The sequence below is a fragment of the Capra hircus genome (genome assembly GCF_001704415.2).
Source record: "Capra hircus breed San Clemente chromosome X unlocalized genomic scaffold, ASM170441v1, whole genome shotgun sequence".
Lineage (NCBI taxonomy): Eukaryota > Metazoa > Chordata > Mammalia > Artiodactyla > Bovidae > Capra > Capra hircus.
This window is the reverse complement of record NW_017189516.1, coordinates 24014033-24039811: the sequence shown is the minus strand read 5'-3', so window position 1 is coordinate 24039811 and position 25779 is coordinate 24014033. Positions and strand designations below refer to the sequence as shown.

The following is a 25779-nucleotide window of genomic DNA, read 5'->3' as shown; positions in this document are numbered from 1 at the left end:
AAGCTGATGGTGAAGCTGAAGCTCCAGTACTTTGACTACCTGATGCGAAGAACTGACTCATTGCAAAAGACACTGATGCTGGGAAAGACTGAAGGCAGAAGGAGAAGGGGACAGCAGAGGATGAGATGGTTGTTATGTCATCACCAACTCAGTGGACATGAGTTTCAGCAAGCTCTGGGAGTTGGTGATAGGGAAACCTGGAGTGCTGCAGTCCATGGGGTCGCAAAGAGCTGGACATGACTGATCGACTGAACTGAACTGAGCCATTGTGACTTTTAACATGTTGGGTTCTGGATTTTCTTTTTATTCCTTTAAATGATTTTGAACTTTGTTTTGGGACAGGGACAAATCACTTGGAAGCAATTTTATCCCTTTGTAGCTTACTTTCATGCATTGTAGATGGGAACAGAATAGTCTTTAGGCTAATTTGCCTTACTACTGAGGTAATATGCCTTGGAGTACTTTTCCTGATGTCTCATATGTTAGAAATATTTTCCACACCAACTTTTGGAAATGTATATGATCCCAGCTCTACATGAGCCCCAAGAATGCCCCACTGCTTCTTTCAGGTAATTCTTTTCTAAGCCTCGGATAATTTCTTCACATGAATGTCCTGACCAGTGTTCAGCTGACGATTCAAGAGGAACTCTCTGCACGTCTCTGGAGTTCTTTCTCTGTGCAGTTCTATACTCTCCTTGTAGCTCTTCTAACTTTCAACAAACTCAGAAATTTTTTAGCCAACAGTTTTTTGAACATTTTTCTCACCTTCCCTCTCTTTTTGGAACTTCAATTATGGAATTTAGCTTTATGAAGTCTAGCTATCCTGGCTTCCCTGAATCCTCAGCTCCACTTCCTCAATTCAGGGAGAACACCAAGTTCCATTTGAATCCCTTATCCCTGAACTGTGGCCTGAAACCTGTCTTCAGGAGTTAGCTGAGGCAATTGCAGAATTCACCTCATTTATTTCCCACCTCTCAGGACTTATTTTTCTGTACTGCTTGATGTCCAATGTCTGAAGATCATTTTTCCATATATTTTGTCTATTTTTAAGTTGTTTTTGGCAGAGGGTAAATCTGGTCCCTGTTAATCCCTAGGAGCCCATTGAAGGTTTTTAAGCAGATAAATGTTAGGATGGATCTGTGGGTTAGAATGATCATTGATGGCTACCATTCCCATACTGGTGGTATGGGAACATAGGCAAAGAGACTAGCAAGGAGGCTGATGCAATTCAGGTCCACATAGGCAGCATCATGGAAATCTGGCAGTAAGAAGCACAGACTCAGCCACTCCCAGGACAGATTTCAAGACTGGTTTCTGGGAAGGAGGGGAGAGCAAAGCTGGGCCCCAGACCCAGTGCACAGGGCAGATTATGTTACATGATAACAAGCGGGGAGATCAGTCACTGAAACTGGGAAACCAGATGAGAGTTAAATCTTCGACACCAATTTTGAGAAAAGGGAGAATGCAAAGACACCTACCCAGGGAAGTTCTGATATATTAGCTTATGTACTAAAATCCTAAGAATGATTGAATGCCTGACTGGTTGCAGCACTTATTATAAGCAACATGCACATGCCAATTAGTTGTTCAGTACCCTGTAACAATTCTTGAATTATTATTTTCCTTTTCACCTGTTTATGCCTTATCTCTTCATCTGCATTCTAAGTCTACCAGAATGCAGGGACTATAATCGTGCACTTCTCTTTTCTCCAAGTAGCAGCAAAATTATTTTGCCCAGGTTTTCTGACTCTCAGTCGAATACTCTTTTAAAACTATACCACTAACCAGCATTATTAACATAAATTATATAGCTACTCCCCTATTGATGGGCATGCAAGTTTCTTGGTGCTTTTATTTCTGTAGGATAGACTCTGAACAGCTCAGTCAGAGGGTAAGTGTATGTAGCAGACATTAATTGCCTAATCGCCTGGCATTCTCTGCCTTCTTTTCTGCTAACAGAATGCTAACTTTGTTCAGGTATTAGGCAGAGAACCTTGATCTCAAGGAATTTGGTTCTATTCCCTGGACTATATGATCCAGTTATGACAAAGGAGATGTGTGGGTAATTTCTTGGGGGATGTCTGGAAAAAATTGCCTTCCCTGAAAAACAGGAGAGTGGTATATCTTGCTTTCCTGGCCATTGCCATTCCCTTACTCCCCTTTCTGCCTTTGAATACAGCTGTGATATCTAGATTTAGTAGCCATCTTATAAGCATGAAGTAAAATGCCTAGGGACAAAAGCCAACATGTCAAGGATGGTGGAACAGAAGGACAGAAAAAGCTTCTGTTCTTGACTACTTTGTTGAGCAGCTTAGCATCTGTCTCCCTTTAGATTTCTTGTTATGTGTGAAAGAAAAACAACCCTTTATTTGTTTAAGCCACTATTAGTCAGATTTTCTATCACTTGTAGCGCAAACCATTCTGAACTGATACTGGAGATTTTTTTATTTTATTATATTTTTCTAGATTACTTTGCAAAAAAGATAGTAATGAATCATACTTCCATCAGCAATGGATGGAAGCAGAGAAAAGAACATTCATCTGGAATTTTTTTTGGTATGTGATCTTCTAGTTGGATGACCAAATTTGAAATCACCATATATTGAATAAACTATCTTTTTTGCACAGAATTGAAACAAATATCTTTGGGGGGGTGCTGTGCCGTGCGGCATGTGGGACCTTAGTTCCCCAATTAGGGATCAAACTCATGCCCCCTGCATTGGAAGTGCAGAATCCTAGCCATTGGACTGGCAGGGAAGTCCCAATAATTTTATGTTTTCTGTAGTTACTGCTTTTCCTTTCTGTATCTCTCTCTCCCTGACCCTGCTTCCCACCCAAGATTTATTGTCTCCGGGAAGTGCCACACAAGACAAAGAGCAGATTTTACTTTCCAATCTCTTTGTTTTTGTGTTTCAAAAGCCTACATCCTTAGAGGAAGAGGATTAGGAATATAGACAAAGCGTCTTGGCCACAAAATATGAAGGGAGAAGGATTTTATCCAGCCTAGAGTAACTTTTCCTGGTACTAGGGTTGGTGATAATGTAATGTTACACAGACCCCTGGGTCCTGGGTAGAGGGGACCTGTGTCCTGTTTCGTGGCACAACCCCTAGGTAGACAGGAAAACTTGAGAGAAGAGAGAATGTCCTAGGCATCTTTAACAGAAATTCCCAAGTAATTGGCAGGGTCCCTGTGCAACTAAGACTTGCTAGACCATAAAGGAACACTGTGCGGGGAGCCAAAGGACTGGTAAGTTGTGCTGCCTGGTGACCAAGGACTTAATGGACCTCTGCTCCCAGGCCTCAGCACTGTGTAATAGATCAGGATTGTGGAATGAGTTTGTGGTGGGGGAATGTTAAGATGAATTATTTAACTTTTTTGTGCACTGGTTTACTAATCTGAAAAATAGTGTTAATAATAGTACCTACCTCATAGAATTCAATGGGTTTGTATAAAGCACATAGTAAATGTTGTCTAATTACTACTAGTAGTAGCAGTTGTTGTAACAGTAGTAGTGGTGGTGATGGTGGTAGACTCTGACTCATTCCTGCTATAGGAAGGATTTGTATTAATAACAAGGCTGATTTGAAAGACTATTATGGAATGTTGGGACATACACAGAAGGGTCAGTGGAAGGGAAGGAGAGAGAAAGGAATGGTAGAGAGGTCAATGCAGCCTTGTTCATTAGCCCAGGAGACTGAATTCTCTGATTCTCAGAAAAATGCACTATGCTGTACATTTCTAGCAGAACTAATCCTCTTGTGGAGAGGGAAAAGTCTATTCCAGCCATCCCAACTCAGGCTCTGTATCCTACAAACATGGGGTCTTTGCAGAGCAGTTACAATTTCAGATACCTAGCAAGTTTTAGTAAGTGGGCTTACTCTTTTTAAGGCTCTGCAAGAGTTAGTCAGTCATATCTGGCTCTTTGCAACCCCATGAACTGTAGCCTTCCAGGTTCCTCTGTCCAGAGATTTTTTTCAGGCAAGAATACTGGGGTGGGTTGCCATTTCCTTCTCCAGATAAAGGAGGAGGCAAAGGAACTTAACTTTTCTCCCTGATATATGGAAAACTCAGCAGTGACCATAAGACTGGAAAAGGTCAGTTTTCATTCCAATCCCCAAAAAGGGCAATGGCAAAGAATGTTCAAACTACTGTACAATTGCACTTATTTCATGTGCTAGCAAGGTAATGCTCAAAATCCTTCAAGTTAGCCTTCAACAGTACATGAACCGAGAAATTCCAGATGTACAAGCTGGATTTAGAAAAGGCAGAGGAACCAGAGGTCAAATTCCCATCATTCATTGGATCATAGAGAAAGCAAGGGAATTCCTGAAAAACATCTACTTCTGCTTCATTGACTATGCTAAAGCCTTTGACTGTGTGGACAACAAATTGTGGGAAATTCTTAAAGAGATGGGAATACCAGACCACTTTACCTGCCTCCTAAAAAACCTGTATGCAGGCCAAGAAGCAACAGTTAGAACCGGACATGGAACAATGGACTGGTTCAAAATTGAGAAAGGTGTATGTCAAAGCTGTATATTCTTACCTTGCTTATTTAACATACGCAGAGTACATCATGCAAAATGGCAGGCTAGGTGAAGCACAAGCTGGAATCAGATTGCCAGGAGAAACATCAATAACCTCAGACATACAGATGACACCATTCTAAGGGCAGAAAGCAAAGAAGAACTAAAGAACCTCTTGATAAGGGTGAAAGAGGAGAGTGAAAAAAGCTGGCTTAGAACTCAACATTCAAAAAGCTAAGATCGAGGCATCTGGTCCCATCATTTCATGACAAATACACAGGGAAAGTGGAAACAGTGGTAGATTTTATTTTTTTGGGCTCCGAAATCACTGCAGATGGTGACTGCAGCCATGAAATTCAAAGATGCTTGAACCTTGGAAGAAAAGCTATGACAAACCTAGACAGCATACAAACCTAGACAAAGCAGAGACATCACTTTGCCAACAAAGGTTTGTATAGCCAAGTTCAGTTCAGTTCAGTCGCTCAGTCGTGTCCGACTCTTTGCAAAGCTATGGTTTTTTCGGTAGTCAGGCACGAATGTGAGAGTTGGACCATGAAGGTTGAGTATCGAATTGATGCTTTTGAACTATGGTGCTGGAGATGACTCTTGAGAGTCCCTTGGACTGCAAGGAGATCAAACCAGTCAACACCAAAAGATATGAACCCTGAATATTCATTGGAAGGACTGATGCTGAAGCTGAAGCTCCTATACTTTGACCACCTGATATGAAGAGCCAACTCGTTGAAAAAGACACTGATGCTTGGAAAGATTGAGGGCAGGAGGAGAAGGGGGCAGCAGAAGATGAGATGGTTGGATGGCATCATTGACTCAACGGACATGAGTTTGAGCAAACTCTGGGAGATAGTGAAAGACAGGGAAGCCTGGCATGCTGCAGTCCATGGGGTTGCAGATAGTCAGACTCAACTTAGTGACTGAACAGCAACAACAATATGGATTGGGCTTCCCAGGTGGCTCAGTGGTAAATAATCCACATGCCAATGCAGGAGACACAAAAGACATGGGTTTAATCCCTGGGTCAGGAAGATTCCCTGGAGAAGGAAATGGCAACCCACTCCAGTATTCTTGCCTGGGAAATCCCAAGGATAGAGGAGCCTGGCAGTCTACAATCCATGGAATCACAGAGTCAGACATGACTGAGCACACACACACACACACGACCTAGGGCACATGAGGGAAGATTATGTTTAGGAGAGATCAGACTCCATTGTAAGCCTTGAGAAATTACACTGTCCAATCTGAAAGGTGGAGTGTTTCTAAGTCAGTCACTATGCCAAATATAACTGCTCATTTCTGAGGTCACTGCTGAGGTTGTTTAGTCACTAAGTCATGTCTGACTCTTTGTGACCCCATGGACTGTAGTCTGCCACGTTCCTCTGTCCTTGGGATTTCCCAGGCAAGAATACTGGAGAGGGTTGCCATTTCCTTCTCCAGGGGATCTTCCTGACCCAGGGATCGAACCTGCATCTCCTGTGTTGGTAGGCAGATTCTGTACCACTGAGCCACCAGGGAAGTCCACTCATTTCTGAGGTAGGCGATGCTTATTCTTCCTCAAGGGACACTCAACTTGTGCTGGAGGAAGGAGAGCCTCCCGGGAGGACATTAACATACCCTAGATGATCCAGGTGAGAAATTCCCCGGGTGCCAAGTTTGCCTGGAGAAAAGATCACCCAGGCATCCAAGCTCTGGGAGGAGGCATCTGGATGACAAGTAAATTTTCTTTGCTGACAAGCTAACATTTAATTGAAGAAGAATGTGCTGCAATATTATCTTGAGATATAAAAGGATTTTTTTCTTTCCCCCCTTTCTATTTTCTCTCCTCTCCCCCAAAGTAGTCACCTTCGTGGTATATTTCAGGGGAGGGAGGTGGAAAAGCAGGAAAACAAATACTCTGCCAGTCTCTATGACTTTCATGTTTCAAAAGTGTAAGCCTAGGGAAGGTGGATTGGGTGCAGGTGCAGAGGCGAAGTATCTGAGCCAGGAAACTAGAAGGGAGAAAGATTTGCATTAGCTTAAAGAAAGGATTTTTCTTTTCCTTACTCCCCTCTACTTGGGGTGAACGATGCAGAGAGTGCTCTCTGGGAGCTCAAGCAGCATATACAAGAGAAGCAACACTTGGTTGGCATGAAGACTCAACAGAGAAAGAGCTGTGTAAAATGTCTAGGTAGATGGAATAGCAAGTGGCCCTGGCATTGAGTTCTGTGCCCCTAAGTGCGGAAGAGATGTTGGAGAGGACACAGTGCCTGAAAAATTCCATGTGGGCAGAGGGCTAGCAGTTATTGACAGGATCTAAGGACTTGGAAGCATATACCTTTACTGTACCCCCTTGCTTGGGTACTATGTAAGACCCCTAAGCTATAGCATCACCTGGGATAAGGGAAAAGAACAAGAATGACATATTGTTTTCCCAAAAATCTGGTCAAAGGAGGGCTCAGGGTCAGAAACTGAGTTCCAAAAAGAATCACTACTCTACTCAAGGCTGTAGTAGTCAGCTAAACTTTGATGTTCATCTTAGTTCTATCTTATTGGTTGAGGAGTTACCATCTGTGTGGTAAAGAGGAGATCAGCACCTAGTAGGGCCATGAAACTAACCCCCATCCCCACCCCCGTGGGATGCTGGGTTCAAAAAATAGTTCCTGTGAAGCTTTTGCTAATTTCGTGGCACCAGAGCCTTCAGACAAGATAAACTAGATTATTGGAAGGATGTTTTCCTGGAATAATGTAAAGCCAAATTACAAGTGGTCAATAAGAATTAAATTTTCTATCTGGTGAATAGAAACATCACAAATGCCATTTGAGAGTAAGTGGAAACCAGTGGCTCAGAAAGGAATGGTCCCTGCCATACATTGCTGGCTAGCTATAATTGCCCTCTCCCCAAATGCTTATGGTGGCATTTGTGCTGAGTTATGGACAGGTTTTTTTCAAACAGAAGAGCACATCTATCAATAAAAGGTCTAAATTGAGAAGGGCCTGTATTTGGATGGGAAGCAGACTTAAATTTGATTTTCTAATTTCTGAGATTTGTAAAAGTCATACTACTTCATAGTTGTTTAGCAAATGTTTGACTGAAGAAGAGGACCTTTGCAGAAGGGTTCACATCTGAGCAGGTTGACGGGCTAATACACAAGGCTCAGAAACAAATGAAGAGGGTCAGGCCACAACTGAGGGAAGTACCTGTTGATTTTCCTAAAGGTGGATAGGTGTGTGTGGTGGTGGGAGTAAGGTGACATTGAGAAATAAAAGGAAAAGGGCACAAGTTTGTAGTTACCATCTCAGTGGGAGTTGGGACCTACAAAAGCTTGAAATAACTTGGTAACCTTTGATAGTGCCCTTTGGTGGTTATTTGGCTGTACTTCCTGTTTTCCCCATGTGCTGTGTGTGTGTGCTAAGCCACTTCAGTCGTGCCTGACTCTGTGCGACCCTATGGACTATAGCCCGTCCGGCTCCTCGGTTCATGGGATTCTCCAGGCAAGAATACTGGAGTGGGTTGCCGTGCCCAGCGATCCGCGTCTTATGTATCCTGCATTGGCAGGCAGGTTCTTTACCACTAGCGCCACCTGGGATTCAGCAGGGAAAAGGAACTATCTTCAGCGACAGTGAGGGAAGAGAGTTTGGGAGACCCCATCCGTTCTGCAGCTAATTTGGAATGCAGAGACCTTTCAGGTAAGGTAGTTGCACTATTTGAAAAAATTACATCTTGCTCTTTCAATTTTAGCTACAGGTGGCATAGCTGAACCTCATAGTCCTGAATTTAGTTCCTCAGTGTCTCCCTCTCTTGTCAAAAATGGAAAGGGGGTAGATTTATTAAGGGCACACACGGGTCTGGTTTCCTTGTATTTTCTGGCAATACTAGGATTAATAAGTGACCTTCAAGATGAAAGGTGCAAAGACAAGAAACAAGGGCTTCAAGGTCTCCCATCATTCCACTCCCTTTGGACTTCGGAAACCTCAGTTAAATTTATTGATTTTTTTTAAGAGCTGAGAAAGGCTGAGGTTCTGAGGTGTACAGGGCGAAAAAGAAAATGGTGGAAAGGAGAGATTAGTACAGCTCTGTGATGGGGCCCCGAGGTTGGGCATTTGAAAATATTAGCCTGGCATTTTGCACACAGCCTCCTACCCTCAGAGCATCCTGCTAAAAGCTTGAAGGGCATTCAGAAAGAAATACCACCCTTTAGGAGTTTTCTTCAGGGTCTCTGATACCAGATGCAACCTGAGGGATTGAAAATTTCATGGGCTCTGGAGTGAACACACCTGGGTTAAAGATCTGACTCTTCCATACATAGTTATGCGAACTTGAGCAAGTCATGTCCATTCCCCCCCCTCCCCCCAGCCTCAGTTTCCTCCTCTGGAGAGTCAGGATTGCTCACGTGAGAGTGATAGAAACAATTCTGTATTGCACTTGATACAGTGCAGGAAGCAGTTCTTAGATAAAGTCACTGCGTGGAGGTTAACCTGCTGTGAAAGCTCAAAGAAGGTAGCAGTCACTAACAACTAACTAGTGAATCTGGGAGGTGGACTGCAGGAGACGGTGAGAGCCAGCCACAGGGGGAGGTGACCTTTTCGCATGCGCGCAATCTTGGAGCCCGGCGGAGCAGCGAGGGGGAGTGGCCAGGTTTCTGAGGGGTTGCTATGGCACCGAGGGGCCAGGGGAGGTTAACTGAGCCCTTAAAACATTATTCCCTCCCCCACCCTCCGCTGCCTCGGCCGAGGGCCATTGTTCCCGGCAAAATGGTGTCGGCAATCCCCCTCTTGGACAGAGGCCTAAGTAAGGCTGAGGTGGGAGTGGGACTGGAGGTGGGAACAAAAACTACAATTCCCAGGGTACACCGCACCCGCCCACGAGGCGCAGGGCACGTGCCCAGGCCTAGCGGTTACATGCCGTCAAAAATCCGTTTCATAGCTTCCCTTTTCCATCCCTGCTTTCGTGGTTGCCCAGCCCCCGCGCGCGCGCACTGCGGTCCTGGAGGGTAGGGGGGACATGCTATGGCTATTGCCGTCGCAGCGTAATCGGGAGACCGGTATTTGTAAATGTGTGCTTCGACTTCTAATCCCGAAGCCGGCAGGTATGGGTCTCGCGAGAAAAGTCGAGAGTTGGAAAAAGGGAGTTAGGGGTGGCGGGTGAAAAGATGCTGGCGAGTACCACATCTCGGCCGAGCAACCGCATTTAGAGGCATGTAGAGAACTGAGAATGGGCGGTGGGTATCTAGGAAGAAGTGTGTGCTTGGGTTTTCTTTTGAAGGGAAGAGGGTAAAGCAGCCGTGGAGAGCTTTTGAACACACAGATGTCACGCGTGGCTCCCCACATATTTTCTTTTTGGAAAAGAGCGAAGCCTTTCTCTTGACGAACATCCCTCTCTCCCACTGTGCTGAGGAGAGTGGGAGAGGAGTGCGCACGCTCTAGTTGGGTAGCCACTCGGCACCTCGCTGCGATAGGGGCAGTTCGGAGTTGGGGCTGCTCCGTCTGCTTTCTCAGCCCCTCCCCCCTCCTTTCTTCCCCTCCCTTCCTCGCCCCCTTCCGTCCCCCTCTATCTGAATTCCCTGACAGGAGTACGCGTGCGCCTGCTCAGCTCCCGGGCAAGCGCGAGCTTGGGCTCGTACCCCGCTCCCTTAACCCCGCCCTCTCTTTACCTACCGGCGGTAGCTGGCCGGGTGGGCTCGCGCTGAGACGCTCGCGCGCGCACGCGCACACAACGCGGAGCGGAGCGCGAGACATCTAGGAGGGGAGTAAGAAGCATCTGAGGAGGCGACAGAGGAGGCGGTGTGTGTGTATCTGCGTGTTCTATGGTGTGGCTACTCGAGGGGCGAGCGGAGGCTTGAAAGAGGGCGAGGGAGAAGCAAAGAGTCTCCCTCAGCGAGAGCCTCTAATCTGGTGAGGGTCCCGAGCCGGCCGGGACGGTGGGAGTGAGGGAGGAGGCCGGGGGGCGTGTCTGGGATCCGGCTGAGAGATGAATGGGCTGGGGATGAATGGAGGGGAGGCAGCGGCGACCAAGAGTCTGTTCAGAGTAAGCGCGTTAGTGGGGGGCGGTTTGACCGAGGCAGGGTGATTGCAGTCGCCGAGACGTGTGGGACGAGGCCCGGCTCGGGTCGTTAAGAGTTGTCGGAGCTGTTTTCGGTGTGAGCCAACAGGCTGAGAGGAAAATTCGGAGGGGGAAAGTGGGGAAGGGCAGGTTTGAGGTACATTTTTTTTTTTTTTGTCGTTTTCGTTGAGGAGTGGCAACTTTGGGAGTTTATGGGAGACTAGGGGATGGGGGGTAAGGTGAGGCGGTTACGTGAGGGGACCGGGTGACGGTTGACAAAAAACTGAGTGATCATTTAAGTGAGATTGAAAGCGAGGATCGCGTCGGGTTTTGGAAGTTGAGTTTCAGTGTATGAGGGAAAGTGAATTTAATTTAGAGATTCAGTTGATGTGTGAAGGTCGATAGGACTGTATCCTTGTGAAGAATGCTGCTGGCTGGTTGTGTTAATGGGTTAGGTTCAAGGAGATTGAGAGGTGTTATTTGGGAACGGTGTGTTCTGTGACTGATCGGATGGGAAGGAGATGGTATGGAGAGGTTAGTATGAAAGTGGTGTACTGTACTGTAGGAGGTTTTGTTTGTCTAGTTAAGAACGGTGAAACATTTATGTAGTGGGTTGTGGGTGGATATCCTGCACGTGTGTATCTCCCTATCTTGAGAGTTGATAGACCTTGTTAAAAAGAGATTGAACCCTCAAAACAGATGCAAGTGGTATGGCTATTACTTCTTAAGAGTTACTGTGGACTGAAGCAATTGTATGATAAATAGCCTTTAAGTTGTGGAAATCTTCTGTATAGTGATGATTGCACTCAATTTGGGGAGGCATTGTTACCTGTTTTTCATCTGTAGTAAATTGTAATACCAAGAGAACTTTAAAGAGGTCTCCATATATGACAACAAAGCAGTAGGTGTCTTCTAGACAGTCTCTATCGTTTGGGTTGATGAATTTAAAAATTGTTTTAAAGTCAGCACTCCAAAGGAAAGATACCTTGCATTAAAGGATAGCTAAAATACCAATTTTGAATGCTCAAATAATTATATGTGATTTTTTCCATTAATCTGAATTTACCTTGTTTGAAAATTGACACTTTTGGGCGTGAGTTTAAATCACTGCAGATTACTTGGACATGCTGTTCTCTAAATTCATATCTTCTGGTAAGGATGTCTTGTGATGGTCTCATTCTGTTCTGGGTCAAGATTAATAGTTTATGGGTTTCTAACTTTTCATGCTTACTTTTTACAAACTTTAATGACATATTCATTTATCTTGGAAATGTTGCAAATTTGAGAACTTTCCCATGCTCTTTTTCTTTTATTCTGCTTTGATGTTGGAAAGAGTGTAATCCTTGTTTTGGCTACCCAGAGTTTAAAAAGTTAATACTTCGTTCATATTCTCTTTGATTAAATGAATACTTAGTATACTAAGCAGTACAATAAAAGTATAAAAGCACCATGAAAGTCTGGAAATGTTGCACCAACTCTAGCAGGCAAGCTGGTCTCCCAATTTCAAACTAGATGTTCCTGGAGTGGAAGAACATTCAAGTATTGAGGCAGGAGAGTGTAAGCATGGTATATTTGGAGAATGGAATGAGATAAGGCTGGAATCTCAGGTTGAGGCTGGAGTGAAGGACTACCCTGCAGAGTTAGGAGCCTTTGACTATTTACCATGGAGTGAATAGCATAAGCAGATTTGTGGTGGTCATCTCTCTGGCTTTGCTTCTGATCCCGCCCCCTGCCCCCCCAAATCTGGAATTCTCTCTCTCCCTCCCATTAAATTTTAATTCATTCTTTTTATACTGACCTCTGTCATTATTCATGAAAGCCTTTCCTGCTCCCCCATTTTTCCTTTTCCCAGCATCCTCCATCAGCTCCTCTTTAGTGGTCCTATCACACCTTGTACATATTTTTATTACTGTACTTCTTTTGGGAAGCAGGCAGGAAAGTTATTTTCCTTTTCATGCCTGAGAAAGAAAACAAGGCTCAGAAAAATAAGACTCACCCTAGTAAGTAAGTGGTCAATCCTGGAGTTCTAACTTCTAGGCCAATGCTGATCCCCGTATCACAAGTCTACATTCATTGATGTAATTATTCTATAGTGTTTTAGGAGTTAAATTTTTGTAATGTGGACTTTACCTTTCTTTCCTAGGGGAATTTCCTTTCATTTAGGTGTCTGTCACTTAGCCGGGAAATGATAAAGCCAGTGGTTGCACAGAATTAAAGTAGTCAGAAGTAAAGATGAGAACTGTTATATTACTATTAAATTTCTAGTCCAATCATTTACTTAAAAATAAGGGAGGGCCTAAATTTTTGTGTGTGTGTTTGTGAGTGAGGGGGAAGGGGTAGTGTGTAAGAAAAATCCCTTCCTTCCTCACTCTCCCATCTTAGTATGAGTAGACCAACTCTGTTTGCAGATATACTTGATTATGTCTCTTGGCTAAAAACCAGAATACTTTCAGAGGGGTGGGTATTTTCCATTTTTGTTTGAGATCATAAAGTTTATGGTACTTTTAGGAGATATTTGATGACTGTAACAAACATCTGTAAAGGCATTCATACAGAAATTCCCAAAGCTTCAAAGTAGAATTTGATGCCAGTTTTAAACATTTTTATTTATTTGTTTTATTTTTTGGCTGTGCTGAGTCTTCATTGCTTTCTCTAGTTGCAGTGAGCAGGGGCTACTCTACCTTGCAGTGCAGGGGCTTCTCATTGTGGGGCACTGGCTCTAGGTGCACGGACTTCAGTAGTTGCAGCATGTGGGTTCTGTAGTTGTGGCACACGGGATTAGTTGCTCTGTGGCATGTGGAATCTTCCTGGACCAGGGATCAAACCTGTGTCCCCTGCACTGGCCAGCAGATCGCCATCCACTTTGCCACCAGGGAAGTCCTGATGCCAGTTTTAATTGTTTTGGTAGAGCTTGTTATGAGATATTTGGTTTGGAAAATGTTGAGATTAACTTACTGCAAAAGTGTGCCTTAATAGCCCCTTTCTTCAAGGAATATATTATTTTTTTCATGAACTTTTTAGAAAATAGAAATGAAGAAATTTTCTGTTTTAACCTTATAACTTTCTATTGTGATAAAAGTCGCATAACATAAAATTTACTGTTTTGGAGTGTACAATTCTTAATTGCATTAAATACCTTAATAATGTTGCATGCTGCTGCTGCTAAGTCACTTCAGTCATGTCCGACTCTGTGCGACTCCATAGATGGCAGCCCCCCAGGCTCCATCCCTGGGATTCTCCAGGCAAGAACACTGGAGTGGGTAGCCATTTCCTTCTCCAATACATGAAAGTGAAAAGTGAAAGTGAAGTCGCTCAGTCGTGTCTGACTCTTAGCCACCCCATGAACTGCAGCCTACCAGGCTCCTCCATCCGTGGGATTTTCCAGGCAAGAGTACTCGAGTGGGGTGCCATTGCCTTCTCCAATAATGTTGCATATATAGTTCCAAAACATTTTCATCACCCCAAAAGGAAAGTCTATGCACATTAGGTATTCACTCCCCGTTCCTCTTTTCCCCCAGTCCTTGGTCACCACAATTTCCTGTCTTTATGGATTTGTCTATTCTGGATATTTCATATAAATGGAATCATATAATATATAGCCTTTTGTGTCTGGATTCTTTCACTTTGTATATTTTTGAGATTCACCCACATTGTGGCATGTATCAGTACTTCATTTTTTTTTTGGTTGAATAATATTCCAGTTTGTGGCTATACTACATTTTGTTTATTCAAAACGGACATTTGGCATCTTTCTCTCTTTTGGCTTTTGTGAACAATGATGGCATGAATATTTGTGTACAAGTTTTTGTTTGAACACCTGCTTTCACTTATTTTGGATATGTACAGAGTTATATGATAATTCTGTTTAACTTGTTAAGGAACCATCAAAATGTTTTCCACCATTTACACCTCCAATGTATAAGAGTTCTATTTTTTTTTTACATCTTTCCTAGCATTTGTTACATTTGGATTTTGTGTTTGTGTGTGTGTGTGTGTATGTGTGTGTTTTATGGCCATCTAGTGGGTGTGTTGTGATATCTCATTGTTGTTTTGATTCCCATTTTACTAATAACTAGTGCTGTGGAGCATCTTTTCATGTGCTCTTGTCTATTTAAATTTCTTCTTTTAAGAAATGTCTAAGTCCTTGCTCATTTTTACATTTAGTTGTTTATCTTTTTATTGTTGAGTTGTAAGAGTTTTTAAAAAATATATTCTCAATACTAGAGCCTGATCAGACATACGATTGCAAATTTTTTTCCACTCTGTGAGTTGTCTTTTTACTTGCTTATCTATTTTCCAGTTTTATTGAGATAAAATAATGATTTGACTTATAGACATCATAAAATGATTACTATAGTAGGTTTCAGTTCAGTTCAGTCGTTCAGTCGTGTCCGGCTCTTTGCATCCCCATGAACTGCAGCACGCCAGGCCTCCCTGTCCATCACCAACTCCCGGAGACCACCCAAACCCATGTCCATTGAGTTGGTGATGCCATCCAACCATCTCATCCTCTGTCATCCCCTTCTCCTCCTGCCCTCAGTCTTTCCCAGCATCAGGGTCTTTTCAAATGAGTCAACTCTTTGCATCAGGTGGTGCACACCTATCATCTCATACAGATACAATGTTAAAGAAATAGAAAAAAATACTTTTTCCTTGTGATGAGAACTCTTAGGGTTTATTCTCTTAACAACTTTTATAGAGACTTCCCTGGAGGTCCAGTGGTTAAAACTCCACACTTTTAATGCATGGGGTATGGGTTCAATCCCTGGTTGCGGAATTAAGATCCCGCATGCTGCATGGCATGGCCAAAAAACAAACCAAAAAATTTCATGTGTGACATACAACAGTACTAATTATTTTTATCTTGTTAAATATTATATCCCTGGTGGTGGTGGTTTAGTCACTAAGTCATGTCCGATTCTTGTGACCCCATGGACTGGGAACCTACCAGGCTCCTCTGTCCATGGGATTCTCTAGGCAAGAATACTGGAGTGGGTTGCCATTTCCTTCTCCAGGGGGTCTTCCTGACTTAGGAATCGAACCCAGGTCTCCTGCATTGCAGGCAGATTATAGCCCTAGTGCTTATTTATCTTATAACTGGAAATTTGTACTTTTTGACTACCTTCAGCTAATTCCCCTTTCCCGTACCATCACCTCTGGTAGCCACAAATCTGATCTCTATTTCTATGAGTTTGCTTGTGTTTGAAGTATAATTGGCCTACAACACTATGTTAGTTCCTGGTTCACAACATAGTGATTCAATATTTCTGTATATTGCAATGTGATCACCAAGATTAAGTCTAGTTCATCTGTCACCATACAAAGATATTACATAATTATCGACTATATCCCCCACACTGTACATTTCATACGTGTGACTCATTTACTTTGCAACTGGGAGTTTATACTTCTTAATCATTCTCACCTATTTCTCCCCTCCCCCCAACCTTCTCCCCTCTGGCAACCACCTATTTGTTTTCGGTATCTGTGACTCTGTTTCTGTTATGTTTGTTCATTTGTTTTGCTTTTTTCTCTGAATTATTTCACTTAGCATGATACCCTCTGGGTCCATCCATGTTGAAATGGCAAGATTTCATTATTTTTATGGCTGAGTAATATTCTGTTGTGTGTGTGGTGTGTGTGTGTATATATATATCTATAATATATCTATATCTATCCATCTATTTATCTATATATACACATACCTCATCTACTTTATCCATTTATCTGTTGATGGGCTCTTAGGTTGTTTCCATATCTTGGCTATTATGTATGATGCTATAATGAATATAGTGGTGCATATTATATGTTAAAATCAGTGTTTTTGTTTTCTTTGGATAAATATCCAGGAATGGAATTGCTGGATGGTATGATACTTCTATTTTTAATTTTATGAGAAATCTCCATATTGTTTTCCATAGTGGCTGTACTAGTTTACAGTTCTACCAACAGTGCATGACGTTTCCCTTTTTTTCCACATCCTCACCAATGCTTATTGTTTTCTTTTTGATAATAGCCATTCTGACAGGTGTGAGGTGATATCTCATTGTGGTTTTAATTTGTATTTGCCTGATGTTGAGCATCTTTTCGTGTGCCTGTATGTCTCTTTTTACTTTCTTAATAGTGTTTTTTGGTGCATAAAAGTTGAAATTTGATGAAGTCCAGTTTATTTTTTCTGTTGTTGCTTGTGCTTTTGGTGTCATATTTAAGAAACCACTGTCAAATCCAAGATCATGAAGGTTTCTATTTTCTTTGAAGAGTTTTGTAGTTTTTGGCTTTAATATTTAGGTCTTTGATCCATTTTGAGTTAATTTTTGTATGTGGTATGAGGTAAGAGTTCAACTTCATTCTTTTGCATGTGGATTAACTTGAAGATTTTTAAGCTATAAACTACATGATAGTACTATACATGTATGTTAAATAAAGCTATTCATGGTGATATTTAATCACTCTTGGTAGTTGTGGGGAAGAAATGTTTTTAAATGCATCTTGAAGGTCATGTCTTGTATTTGAAGTGTGGGGTTTCTAAATCTCTTTGTGAATCAATGAGACTTTTATGATCAGGAAACTTCAGTATGGCAAACTAGATGATCCTTACGGTGCTACTGCTGCTGCTGCCAAGTCGCTTCAGTCGTGTCCGACTCTGTGCGACCCCATAGACGGCAGCCCACCAGGCTCCCCCGTCCCTGGGATTCTCCAGGCAAGAACACTGGAGTGGGTTGCCATTTCCTTCTCCAATGCATGAAAGTGAAAAGGGAAAGGGAAGGCGCTCAGTCGTGTCTGACTCTGTGCGACCCCATAGACAGTAGCCCACCAGGCTCCCCCGTCCATGGGATTTTCCAGGCGAGAGTACTGGAGTGGGGTGCCATTGCCTTCTCCGATCCTTATGCTAAAGTTACATAAGTGATTTTCCCCCCTTTGTTTTGTTTTTAGTTCTTTTGGCTACACCTCATGGCTTGTGGGATCTTAGTTCCCTGTCTAGGAATTGAACCCTCACATTCATCAGTGAAAGCATGGATTTCTAACCACTGGACCACCAGGGAATTTCCCATAAGTGATTTTTTTATGTAAAGAATATTATTGTGGTTTTAAAATTGTTTGTGTAGGGTGAAATCTCTACTTAAAACTGGGGAAAAAAGTAGATTTAGTTTTTAATTACCAGAAATTGATATTAGGTTTATGGTAAAAGTAATTTATATATGTGTGTTGTATAGCTTATGTTTGTTAGCCAACTTCTTGATGAAAACATTTAACAGTTAGTACCTTGTGGAGACTTTTTACTTGTAGCTTGGGCTACATTCATCATATATTATTGGGATAATGTAAGATTATTTCAGCTTGGTTTCTTGTAAAAATGAGAATTAAAATTTAGCACAGCACAATTGTTAAATCTCAGCCTCTAGTTAAGTATAATTAAAATAGAGACAGTAATTAGAATTTTTAAATTAGAGGATGTGTTTTAATACAAGAATGAAAAATCTGCTTAATCAGTCTTAAAATCTATAAGGTGCTAGTTCAGCTCATTATATCCACTGCTACCCAGAGAATAATTTTTGTCCTGCTGGGCAATTGTGGCATCTCCATTGAATTCGTCTTTGATGGTGTCTTTCTGGCAAGAGAAAAAGCTCTTATTGAAGATGTGTATTTCATTTGCTAAGGAATGTTTCAAATACACTGATAACTTATTCTGAATCTGTGAGTTATAGAATATGAGTTACCCAGTGTACATGTAGGTTCTACCATTCATTCAACAAGTATTTATTGTGTTCCTCCTGTATGCCTGGATTGATGTGTCAAGGATGGATGAACAGGAAGCAAAGCAGGCAGTGGCCCTGATATCTTTGAGCTTATATTACAGTGGAGGGCAACATATGGTCAGCAAATATTTCAGAAAAGAAATGCTAAGAAGAAAAAATTTTAAAGAGTGTTGGGGTGTTGTGGGGAGCCTCTGGCTCACATGGTTATTTTGTAAGGCTTCTTTGAGAAGGTGACTTTGAACAGAGATCCAGATGTTAAGAGTATCCCTTCTGGTATTATTTTGTTAAATTGTTAGTTTATCCTTTCTAAAATAAAGCTTTCATTTCTTTCTCTTTAGAATATGTGAGTTAAATGCTCTTTTTTTTTTAGTTAACTGCTGTTTATTTCTAAGGGGGAAAAAAAAAAAACAAACCAGGTACATTCCTTGTGAGAAGAGACAATGTTCCCGAATAGAACTGTCAGAACTGTCATTGGAGTAGGGGTCAGCCTGGATTCTGGTCTTGCATTAGTATAATCTTTTGCAAGTCTGTATATTTCCTTATTTGTTACTAAACAAAAGCACTACCTATTTAGCAGGGTTTCTTTGCAAATTAAATGAAACAATATACTTTGTAAATTATACAACTACATGTGAAATGCAATGTATCCTATTCATCTATTTTTGGAGTCAATTGAGACATGTTTTCTGACCAGTTTAAAGCTTTTACCTGTCCTTCCCCATCTGGTAAATTTTAGCACCAAATGTCTAAACTCAGCGATTAATCAGAAGGGTTTGGGTTCTTTGAAAGTCGTAGTGTGGTAAAAATTATGTTGGATTTGAAGCTAGAAAACTTGGGTTCCAGAATTCTCCTTTTACTTACTAGCTCTGTGACAGGCAAGACACTAAACGTCTTTGAGCCTTCTTAATTTTCAGAATTCAAGCAAATATCAAGTAGCTCTCAGGGTTGTTGTTAGGAGTAATTGAGTTAAATAGATGAACTTCTTTTGAAAACTGTAAAGTGAGATTTGATAAACTTTCTCCATAAAGGACCAGATAGTGAATATAGCATTTTAGGCTTTGTGGGCCATGGAATCTCTTTTGCCACCACTTAGCCCTTCTGTGTAGCAGTCATAGACAAATATAAATGATGAGAGTGGCTGTGTTCATAAATACTATTCATGAACACTGAAATATGAATTTTGAATAATTTTCCTGTCATGAAATACCATTTTTCTTTTGATGTTTTTCAACCATTTAAAAATGTAAAAATCTTTCTCAGCTTACCTGCTTCACAGAAACAGGCTGGGAGTTCAGGTAGGTTTGCCCTGAGGGCTGTATATAGTTCGGCTACCACTGTTATAAAGGATTAAGCTGAATAAACTGGTAATTAGGGATTAAGGATAGGTGATTGGTAGATAGAGATTGTTTAAGGAAGATGGAGATGATTTAGATTCTTTTTCTAATGTGGATCCAGAAATATTTTCATATAAAATGAGCATCTTTAATTGAGGGAATGACCTTGCCAAACAAAACTGGAAGATGGAAATGAGGAAAAGACAGTTATAAACTCCTAAGGGCTGTGATGTGGTTATCTAATATATGTATCTGTGCAATTCAGGATTATATATAGTATATACATGTGGCTCCAAATTATGTGTGGCCCTATATTGATTTGCCAGGTGGCGCTAGTGATAAAGAACCTGCCTGCCAATGCAGAAGATGTTAAGAGATGAGGATTCTATCCCTGGGTCAGGAAGATCCCCCAGAGGAGGGCATGGCAACCCACTCCAGTATCCTTGTCTGGAGAATCCCATGGACAGAGGAGCCTGGCGTGCTAGGATTCATAGTGTCACAAAAAGTCAGACACGATTGAAGTGATTTGCGCACACACACACGAGTGGATTTGGGAGTCAGTTGCCTGGGTTTAATTTTGTCCTTGGTTTTTACTAGCTGTGTAATCTTAGGAAAGTTTAACTTAATTTTTTAAGCCTAGTTTTCTCATTTGTAAAATGGGGATAATTTTATCTCAAGATTTGTATGACTACATGAGAAAATGCATGAAAGGACTTAGAGTGCTTAGCCCAAAGCACTCAGTAAGTGTTAACTGATAATATTTATTTGGATATAAGTTGTACATACCTAATTTGTTTTGTCCTTCCTTCAGTTATTTTAAGAAATTATAATATCTTTAACTGGTTCTTGGTATAGGTTATTGATGGACAATTCTGCTTTTATGAATTAAAGTAATACAGAAGTAGATTAAAACCTTCAAGTCTTCCTTTACCCAATTTCTTGCCCTCCCAGTGGGTAATCATTGTTAAGAGTTGAATGTGAACTTGTACAGTTCTTTTTCTCTATATTTACATGTATATGTATGTGCATATGCAAATAAAAATGTATTTTATGACTTATTTTTTTTCCCAAAAAATATGTGTTAAGGCTTTCATGTAAATATATGTATGTTGACTTTGTTCTTTTTAAAGGAGACATAGTTTTTCATACTACATGCTTCTTTAACCACTAGAATCAGTTTAGAGCATATCCTTCCAGTCTTTTTTATATGCATTTACATATATATGAGTACACTTAGAAGTTTTGTTTGTTTTTATATATGTGTATATATATATAACATGTATATATGATATATAGATGTGTTGTACAGCTTACTTTTCTCAACAGTATATATATGTGTGGGAGACTTTTTATACATCTGTATAACCATTTCTCAGTTTTTAAACAGATGCATATTATTATGTAGTACATTTTTATTTCACCTTTCTCTTATGGATGAATATGTAAATTTTCTTCAGTTCTTTGCTGTTATAAACAATAAAAAGCCCTTCAGTAAAAAAATCTTTGTACATACATATTTGTACACATATAGGAATATTTGTCATGTAAGTACTAAGAAGTGGAATTGTTGGATGACAAGTATGCACTAGATATTTGGAATTTGCCATAGGAAAAGGCTGTTCCAGTTTATTTGTCAACAGTGCATGGTGTGCTAAATTTCTCACACACTCAAAATGTGATAGTAACAGATAATGTAATTTTCTCTCACCTGATAGACAAAAAATGATATTGAATTGTTTGAATTTACATCTCCCTGCTTACTAAGGAGTTTGAGCCATCCCTCTGCCATTCATGTATTGTCTATTTATGTTTCTTATTGCTGATCTTTTAGTTCTTTATATATTCTGGATATTAATGCTTTGCTATGCATATTGCAGATGTTTGCTTCCAGTCCCAGTCCGTTGCTTATCTTTTAACCTAGTTCATGGTCAAATGGCCAAATGTGTTTTTTTTGTGATTGTTATTAATGGTCTTCCTATTTTTATCTTTTTAAGAAAGCCTTTCTTCAGGTTAGAAATATATTCTGCCATATTTTTTAATAGTTACATAGTTTTTTTTTTATGTTTAGCTCTTTAATCTATCTGAAATTTATTTTTGTGACTGGTTTTAAGTGGGCTTTAACCTCTTCCCCCTAAATGGATAGCCAGTTATTCTGACATCACTTATTATGCTATCTATTCCTCATAAATTTGAAATCCACCTTTACCATGGAGTACCTTGCTATACATACATGTGTCTGTTTCTCTACTGATTGTTCTCCATTAGTCCAGTTGTGTATTTCTGTGATGAAAGCACATTGTTTAACTTACTATAGCTATAAGTATTATTTGGTAAGGCAAACTCTCATTGTTCTTCTTCAAGATTTTCTTGGCTTTCCTTGTACTCTTTTCAAATCAGTTTGTCAGTTTGGGACAAAAACATTTCTTTGGGATTTCTGTTGGACTTACATTGACTTTGGAATAATCTCAGAGGAGGGTTTCTGGAGATGCTAATATTGGGTCTTTCAAACAAAGAAAGGTGTATCTTATGTACTTCAGTAAAACTTTAGTCTTCTTTATATAGATGTTGCATATTTCTTTTTGAGTTTATTCCTAGATTAATATTTTATAGCTCTGTTGCTCTTATGAGTGTGTGTGTGTGTGTGTGTGTATATATATATATAGTAATAGCAATGACCTGCCTTTCTTTCAGGACACCCTTCCTGCCCTCTCCTGGTGCCATCTTCCCCTGGAGCCCTTACCTTAGGATAGTTGTTTTTTGAATTATATTTTCTAATTGATTATTGCTGATGTGTATCAAAGGTATTGATTTATTTTTTGATTTTGCATTTAATGCTTCTGCTGACCTTTGATGTTAGTTCCTATCATGTTTTTTTTTAGTTGAATTTGCTTTATTTTCTAGATGGATAATCATATTATCTGCAAGTTTTGAGTTTTGTCTCTTACTTTCCAGTATTTGTATGACATGTTTTATTTCCTTAAGTGTTAGCAATGATAATAGCAATTCTTGGTTTATTCCTGACTCTAATTATTGTTTATGTGAAAGATGCTTAACCTCACTCATGAGATAAATGCTAATTGAAACCACACTGTGATTCCTTTTTAAAACCTTTCAGAGTGTTAAAAATCAAAATGTTTGATAGCACCTTTTTTTGTTGTTGTTGTCAAGGCTCTGGGGTAAAAGACACTTTCACACATTGCTGGTGGAAGTTTATATTAGTGCAATGCTTGTGGCAGACAGTTTGGCAGTATTATATAAAGATACACATGAATTATGTGTATTCTTACTGATATATTAGTGTATTTCAATAAAAGGTAAATGTGCAAATTTCCTTTGAGCCAGCAATCCCACTTCAGGGAATTTACATTCACACACAATACACACGTGTGCATACACACAGAGATACATATATGTGAAATGAAATATGCAATTTTGTCTGTCATAGCAAATAATCAAATACTATTACTATATAGATATAAAATAAGAATGAAGGAACCTCTGTGTACTGACCAGGAAAAAAGTATTTTAAATTATTCTGACAATAAAAAATGCTTGATATATACTGTGCTACTTTTCATGTAGAAAAGGAGAGAGAACAAATATATGCTTATTTGCCCTAAGAAACTCTGGAGGGCTACTGAAAATCTAATGAGTGGTTATTTGTGGAGAGAGTTGCGGGGAATTGAATGGATAGGAAACAGATTTGGGAGTGAACCTGTTCATTATATACCTCTTTCTTTGATTTTTGAATCTTATGATTATATCTTAAAAATTAAATTTAAAACAATTTCTTGAATTATTTCAGCTCTTCCAAGGATATTTTCTCTTGTTCTTTCTGTTCTGTGTTATAGGTTTTCTTCAAATGGCTGCCTCCTGATTCTGTTTGTATTAAATAATGAACTAGTAGAAGGGTTGACTGGGAGTTCTGTGTTTCTAGGCAGGGATGTCAACTGGTTTCAGGGGGAGTGTGTGGGCAGCTGGCTTTTACACTTGGAGGGCCCAAATGCCAGAGGGCAAAGGGCTTTGTACTAGGGTGCCCTTATTCTTCCTTGCTGTTGTTCATTCTTCCTAATTTGTTGAATTTGGTATTGTGTATGCAGGAATTTATTTTGGGGGGAGAGTTCATCAACTGTCATAATTCAGAGCTTCAGTTAATCCATGTATTTAGCCTGTTCTCATTTTAGCTCTCTTTAGGATCAGTCTTCTTTGAGTGTGGAACCCCTCTGGGGTTTTGCCCTGTAAGTCTGCTTCCTCCTGGGTTGGAACCCTTTCTGTTTCATATTTTAGGTTGTAGCATTTCTTTGATTTGTATTATCAGCCAGTTCTTTCTTATCTGCTTTCTGTCATAAATTGTTGAAATCTTGTATTTGCTATGCCATTTTCCATTCCTGTCCTTAACTTGTAATTTTACTTCTGTACTCTAACCATCACTTTTTCAGAGTCTTGGAAAGTACAAGAGATATAGGTGTTCAGTTCATTGTCTTGAACTAGAAGTCAACAGTGGTATATTTTAAGATTATAAAACGATAGGCTCCTTGAGGACAAAGACTGACTTTTGTTCTTTTATTCACAGACCCTAACCTGGTGCTTGGCACTTAGAGTGTTTATTGGTATGAACACACGTGTATGAGAGAGAGACTTGTCAGTGGAAAATTTTATTATATAATTCTGATTCCTTATTAAAAAAAATATTTGTTAACTTATTTGGCTGTGTTGGGTCTTAGTTGCGGCATATAGGATCTTTGTAGCCTCATGCAGGATCTTTTCGTTGCTGTGTGCAGACTCTCCAGTTGTGGCACATTGGAATAGTAGTTGTGGCGTGCGGGCTTAATTGCTCTGCAACATGTGGAATCTTAGTTCCCCAACCAGGGATCAAACCCATGTCCCCTGTATTGCAAAGAGGACATGTAACCACTGGACCACCAGGGAAGCCACATTTCTAACTATTTACAGATTCAGTCTTACAGTTGTTGGTTCCAAAAGTTGGAGAAATTATTGAGTCACTGATTGACTAAGTACTAATTGTATGCTGGATTTCCCATGGATACAACCATGATGGGCTTACGGGGGGAAATTATCTTGAGCTTTTAACTGAAATGCTCCAAGCTTGTATATCAAATATATTGAAGGATTAGATATGGGACACAGATTTGTGAGACTTTCCCTATAGAGGCTTTCTCTATACCCGTGGCGGATTCATGTTGATGTATGGCAAAACCAATACAATATTGTAAAGTAATTAGCCTCCAGTTAAAAGAAATAAATTTAAATTTAAAAAGAAGTGCTTTTGTGATTGTCTTTATGCATATTCCTAGGGCTTAAATCAATGTGTTATCATTATATGAAGGAAAAAATGGTCACATGTAGGTTATGATACATAGCTGTTGTACTTGGTAAAGAAACTTCAAGTTTGAGGCCTGATTTTCTTTTTTTTTTAATTAATTTTATTTTTACTTTATTTTACTTTACAATACTGTATTGGTTTTGCCATACATTGACATGAATCCGCCACGAGTGTATACGAGCTCCCAATCCTGAATCCCCCTCCCACCTCCCACCCCATATCATCTCTCTGGATCATTCCCGTGCACCAGCCCCAAGCATCTTGTAGGACTTTTGGACTGTGAGGGAGAGGGAGAGGGTGGGATGATTTGGGAGAGTGGCATTGAAACATGTATACTATCATGTAAGAAACGAAGTGCCAGTCTATGTTCGATACAAGATACAGGATGCTTGAGGCCTGATTTTCGATCCCTTGTCACTGAGCTATGTTTCTGCACTGCTGAGTGTAGAAGAGATATTATCCTGATCGTATCCCTTTGGCAATGCCACCATGGTTTCTTACTGGAAAGGTTTAAAAGAACGTGTTATATACTTTTCAGCCTTACTAAATAGTCTTCATTTTATGTTTTCTTGAGTATTGTTGAGTTGTGCTTTAGTATAGTGCTGCCCCTAGAGGTTATTAAGAGGTAGGAAATAAAAGCTTCCATTTATTATTATATTGTGCTGGGTACCATGTTAAGTACTTTATGTGTATATTTCATTTTCATGATAGTCCTGTGAGATTTTACAAATGAAATAAAAAATGAACGAGGTTAAGTAATTTGCCCCAAGTCTCTGAGGAGTG

General features: G+C 40.3%; 2 protein-coding genes across 4 annotated transcripts in view; one reads left to right on the top strand and one right to left on the bottom strand.

Moving 5' to 3' along the window:
• Positions 1-9260, bottom strand: part of TSR2 (TSR2, ribosome maturation factor) — a gene marked incomplete at its 3' end in the record, with an annotated part of 79209 nt that extends 69949 nt beyond the window's left edge. The window contains 1 exon segment of the mRNA XM_018043676.1: positions 9235-9260. Within this exon segment, the coding sequence (XP_017899165.1) occupies positions 9235-9260 (26 nt within the window).
• A 237-nt stretch (positions 9261-9497) lies between these two features.
• Positions 9498-25779, top strand: part of WNK3 (WNK lysine deficient protein kinase 3) — a 192193-nt gene continuing 175911 nt past the window's right edge. For 2 of the 3 annotated variants that reach the window (XM_005700891.3, XM_013976555.2), the window contains exon 1: positions 10140-10413. The gene's annotated coding sequence lies outside the window, so the exon portion shown is untranslated. Of the gene's footprint in view, positions 9609-10139; positions 10414-25779 lie in introns of those variants that run through there. The other variant, XM_018043857.1, reaches the window with a different exon arrangement.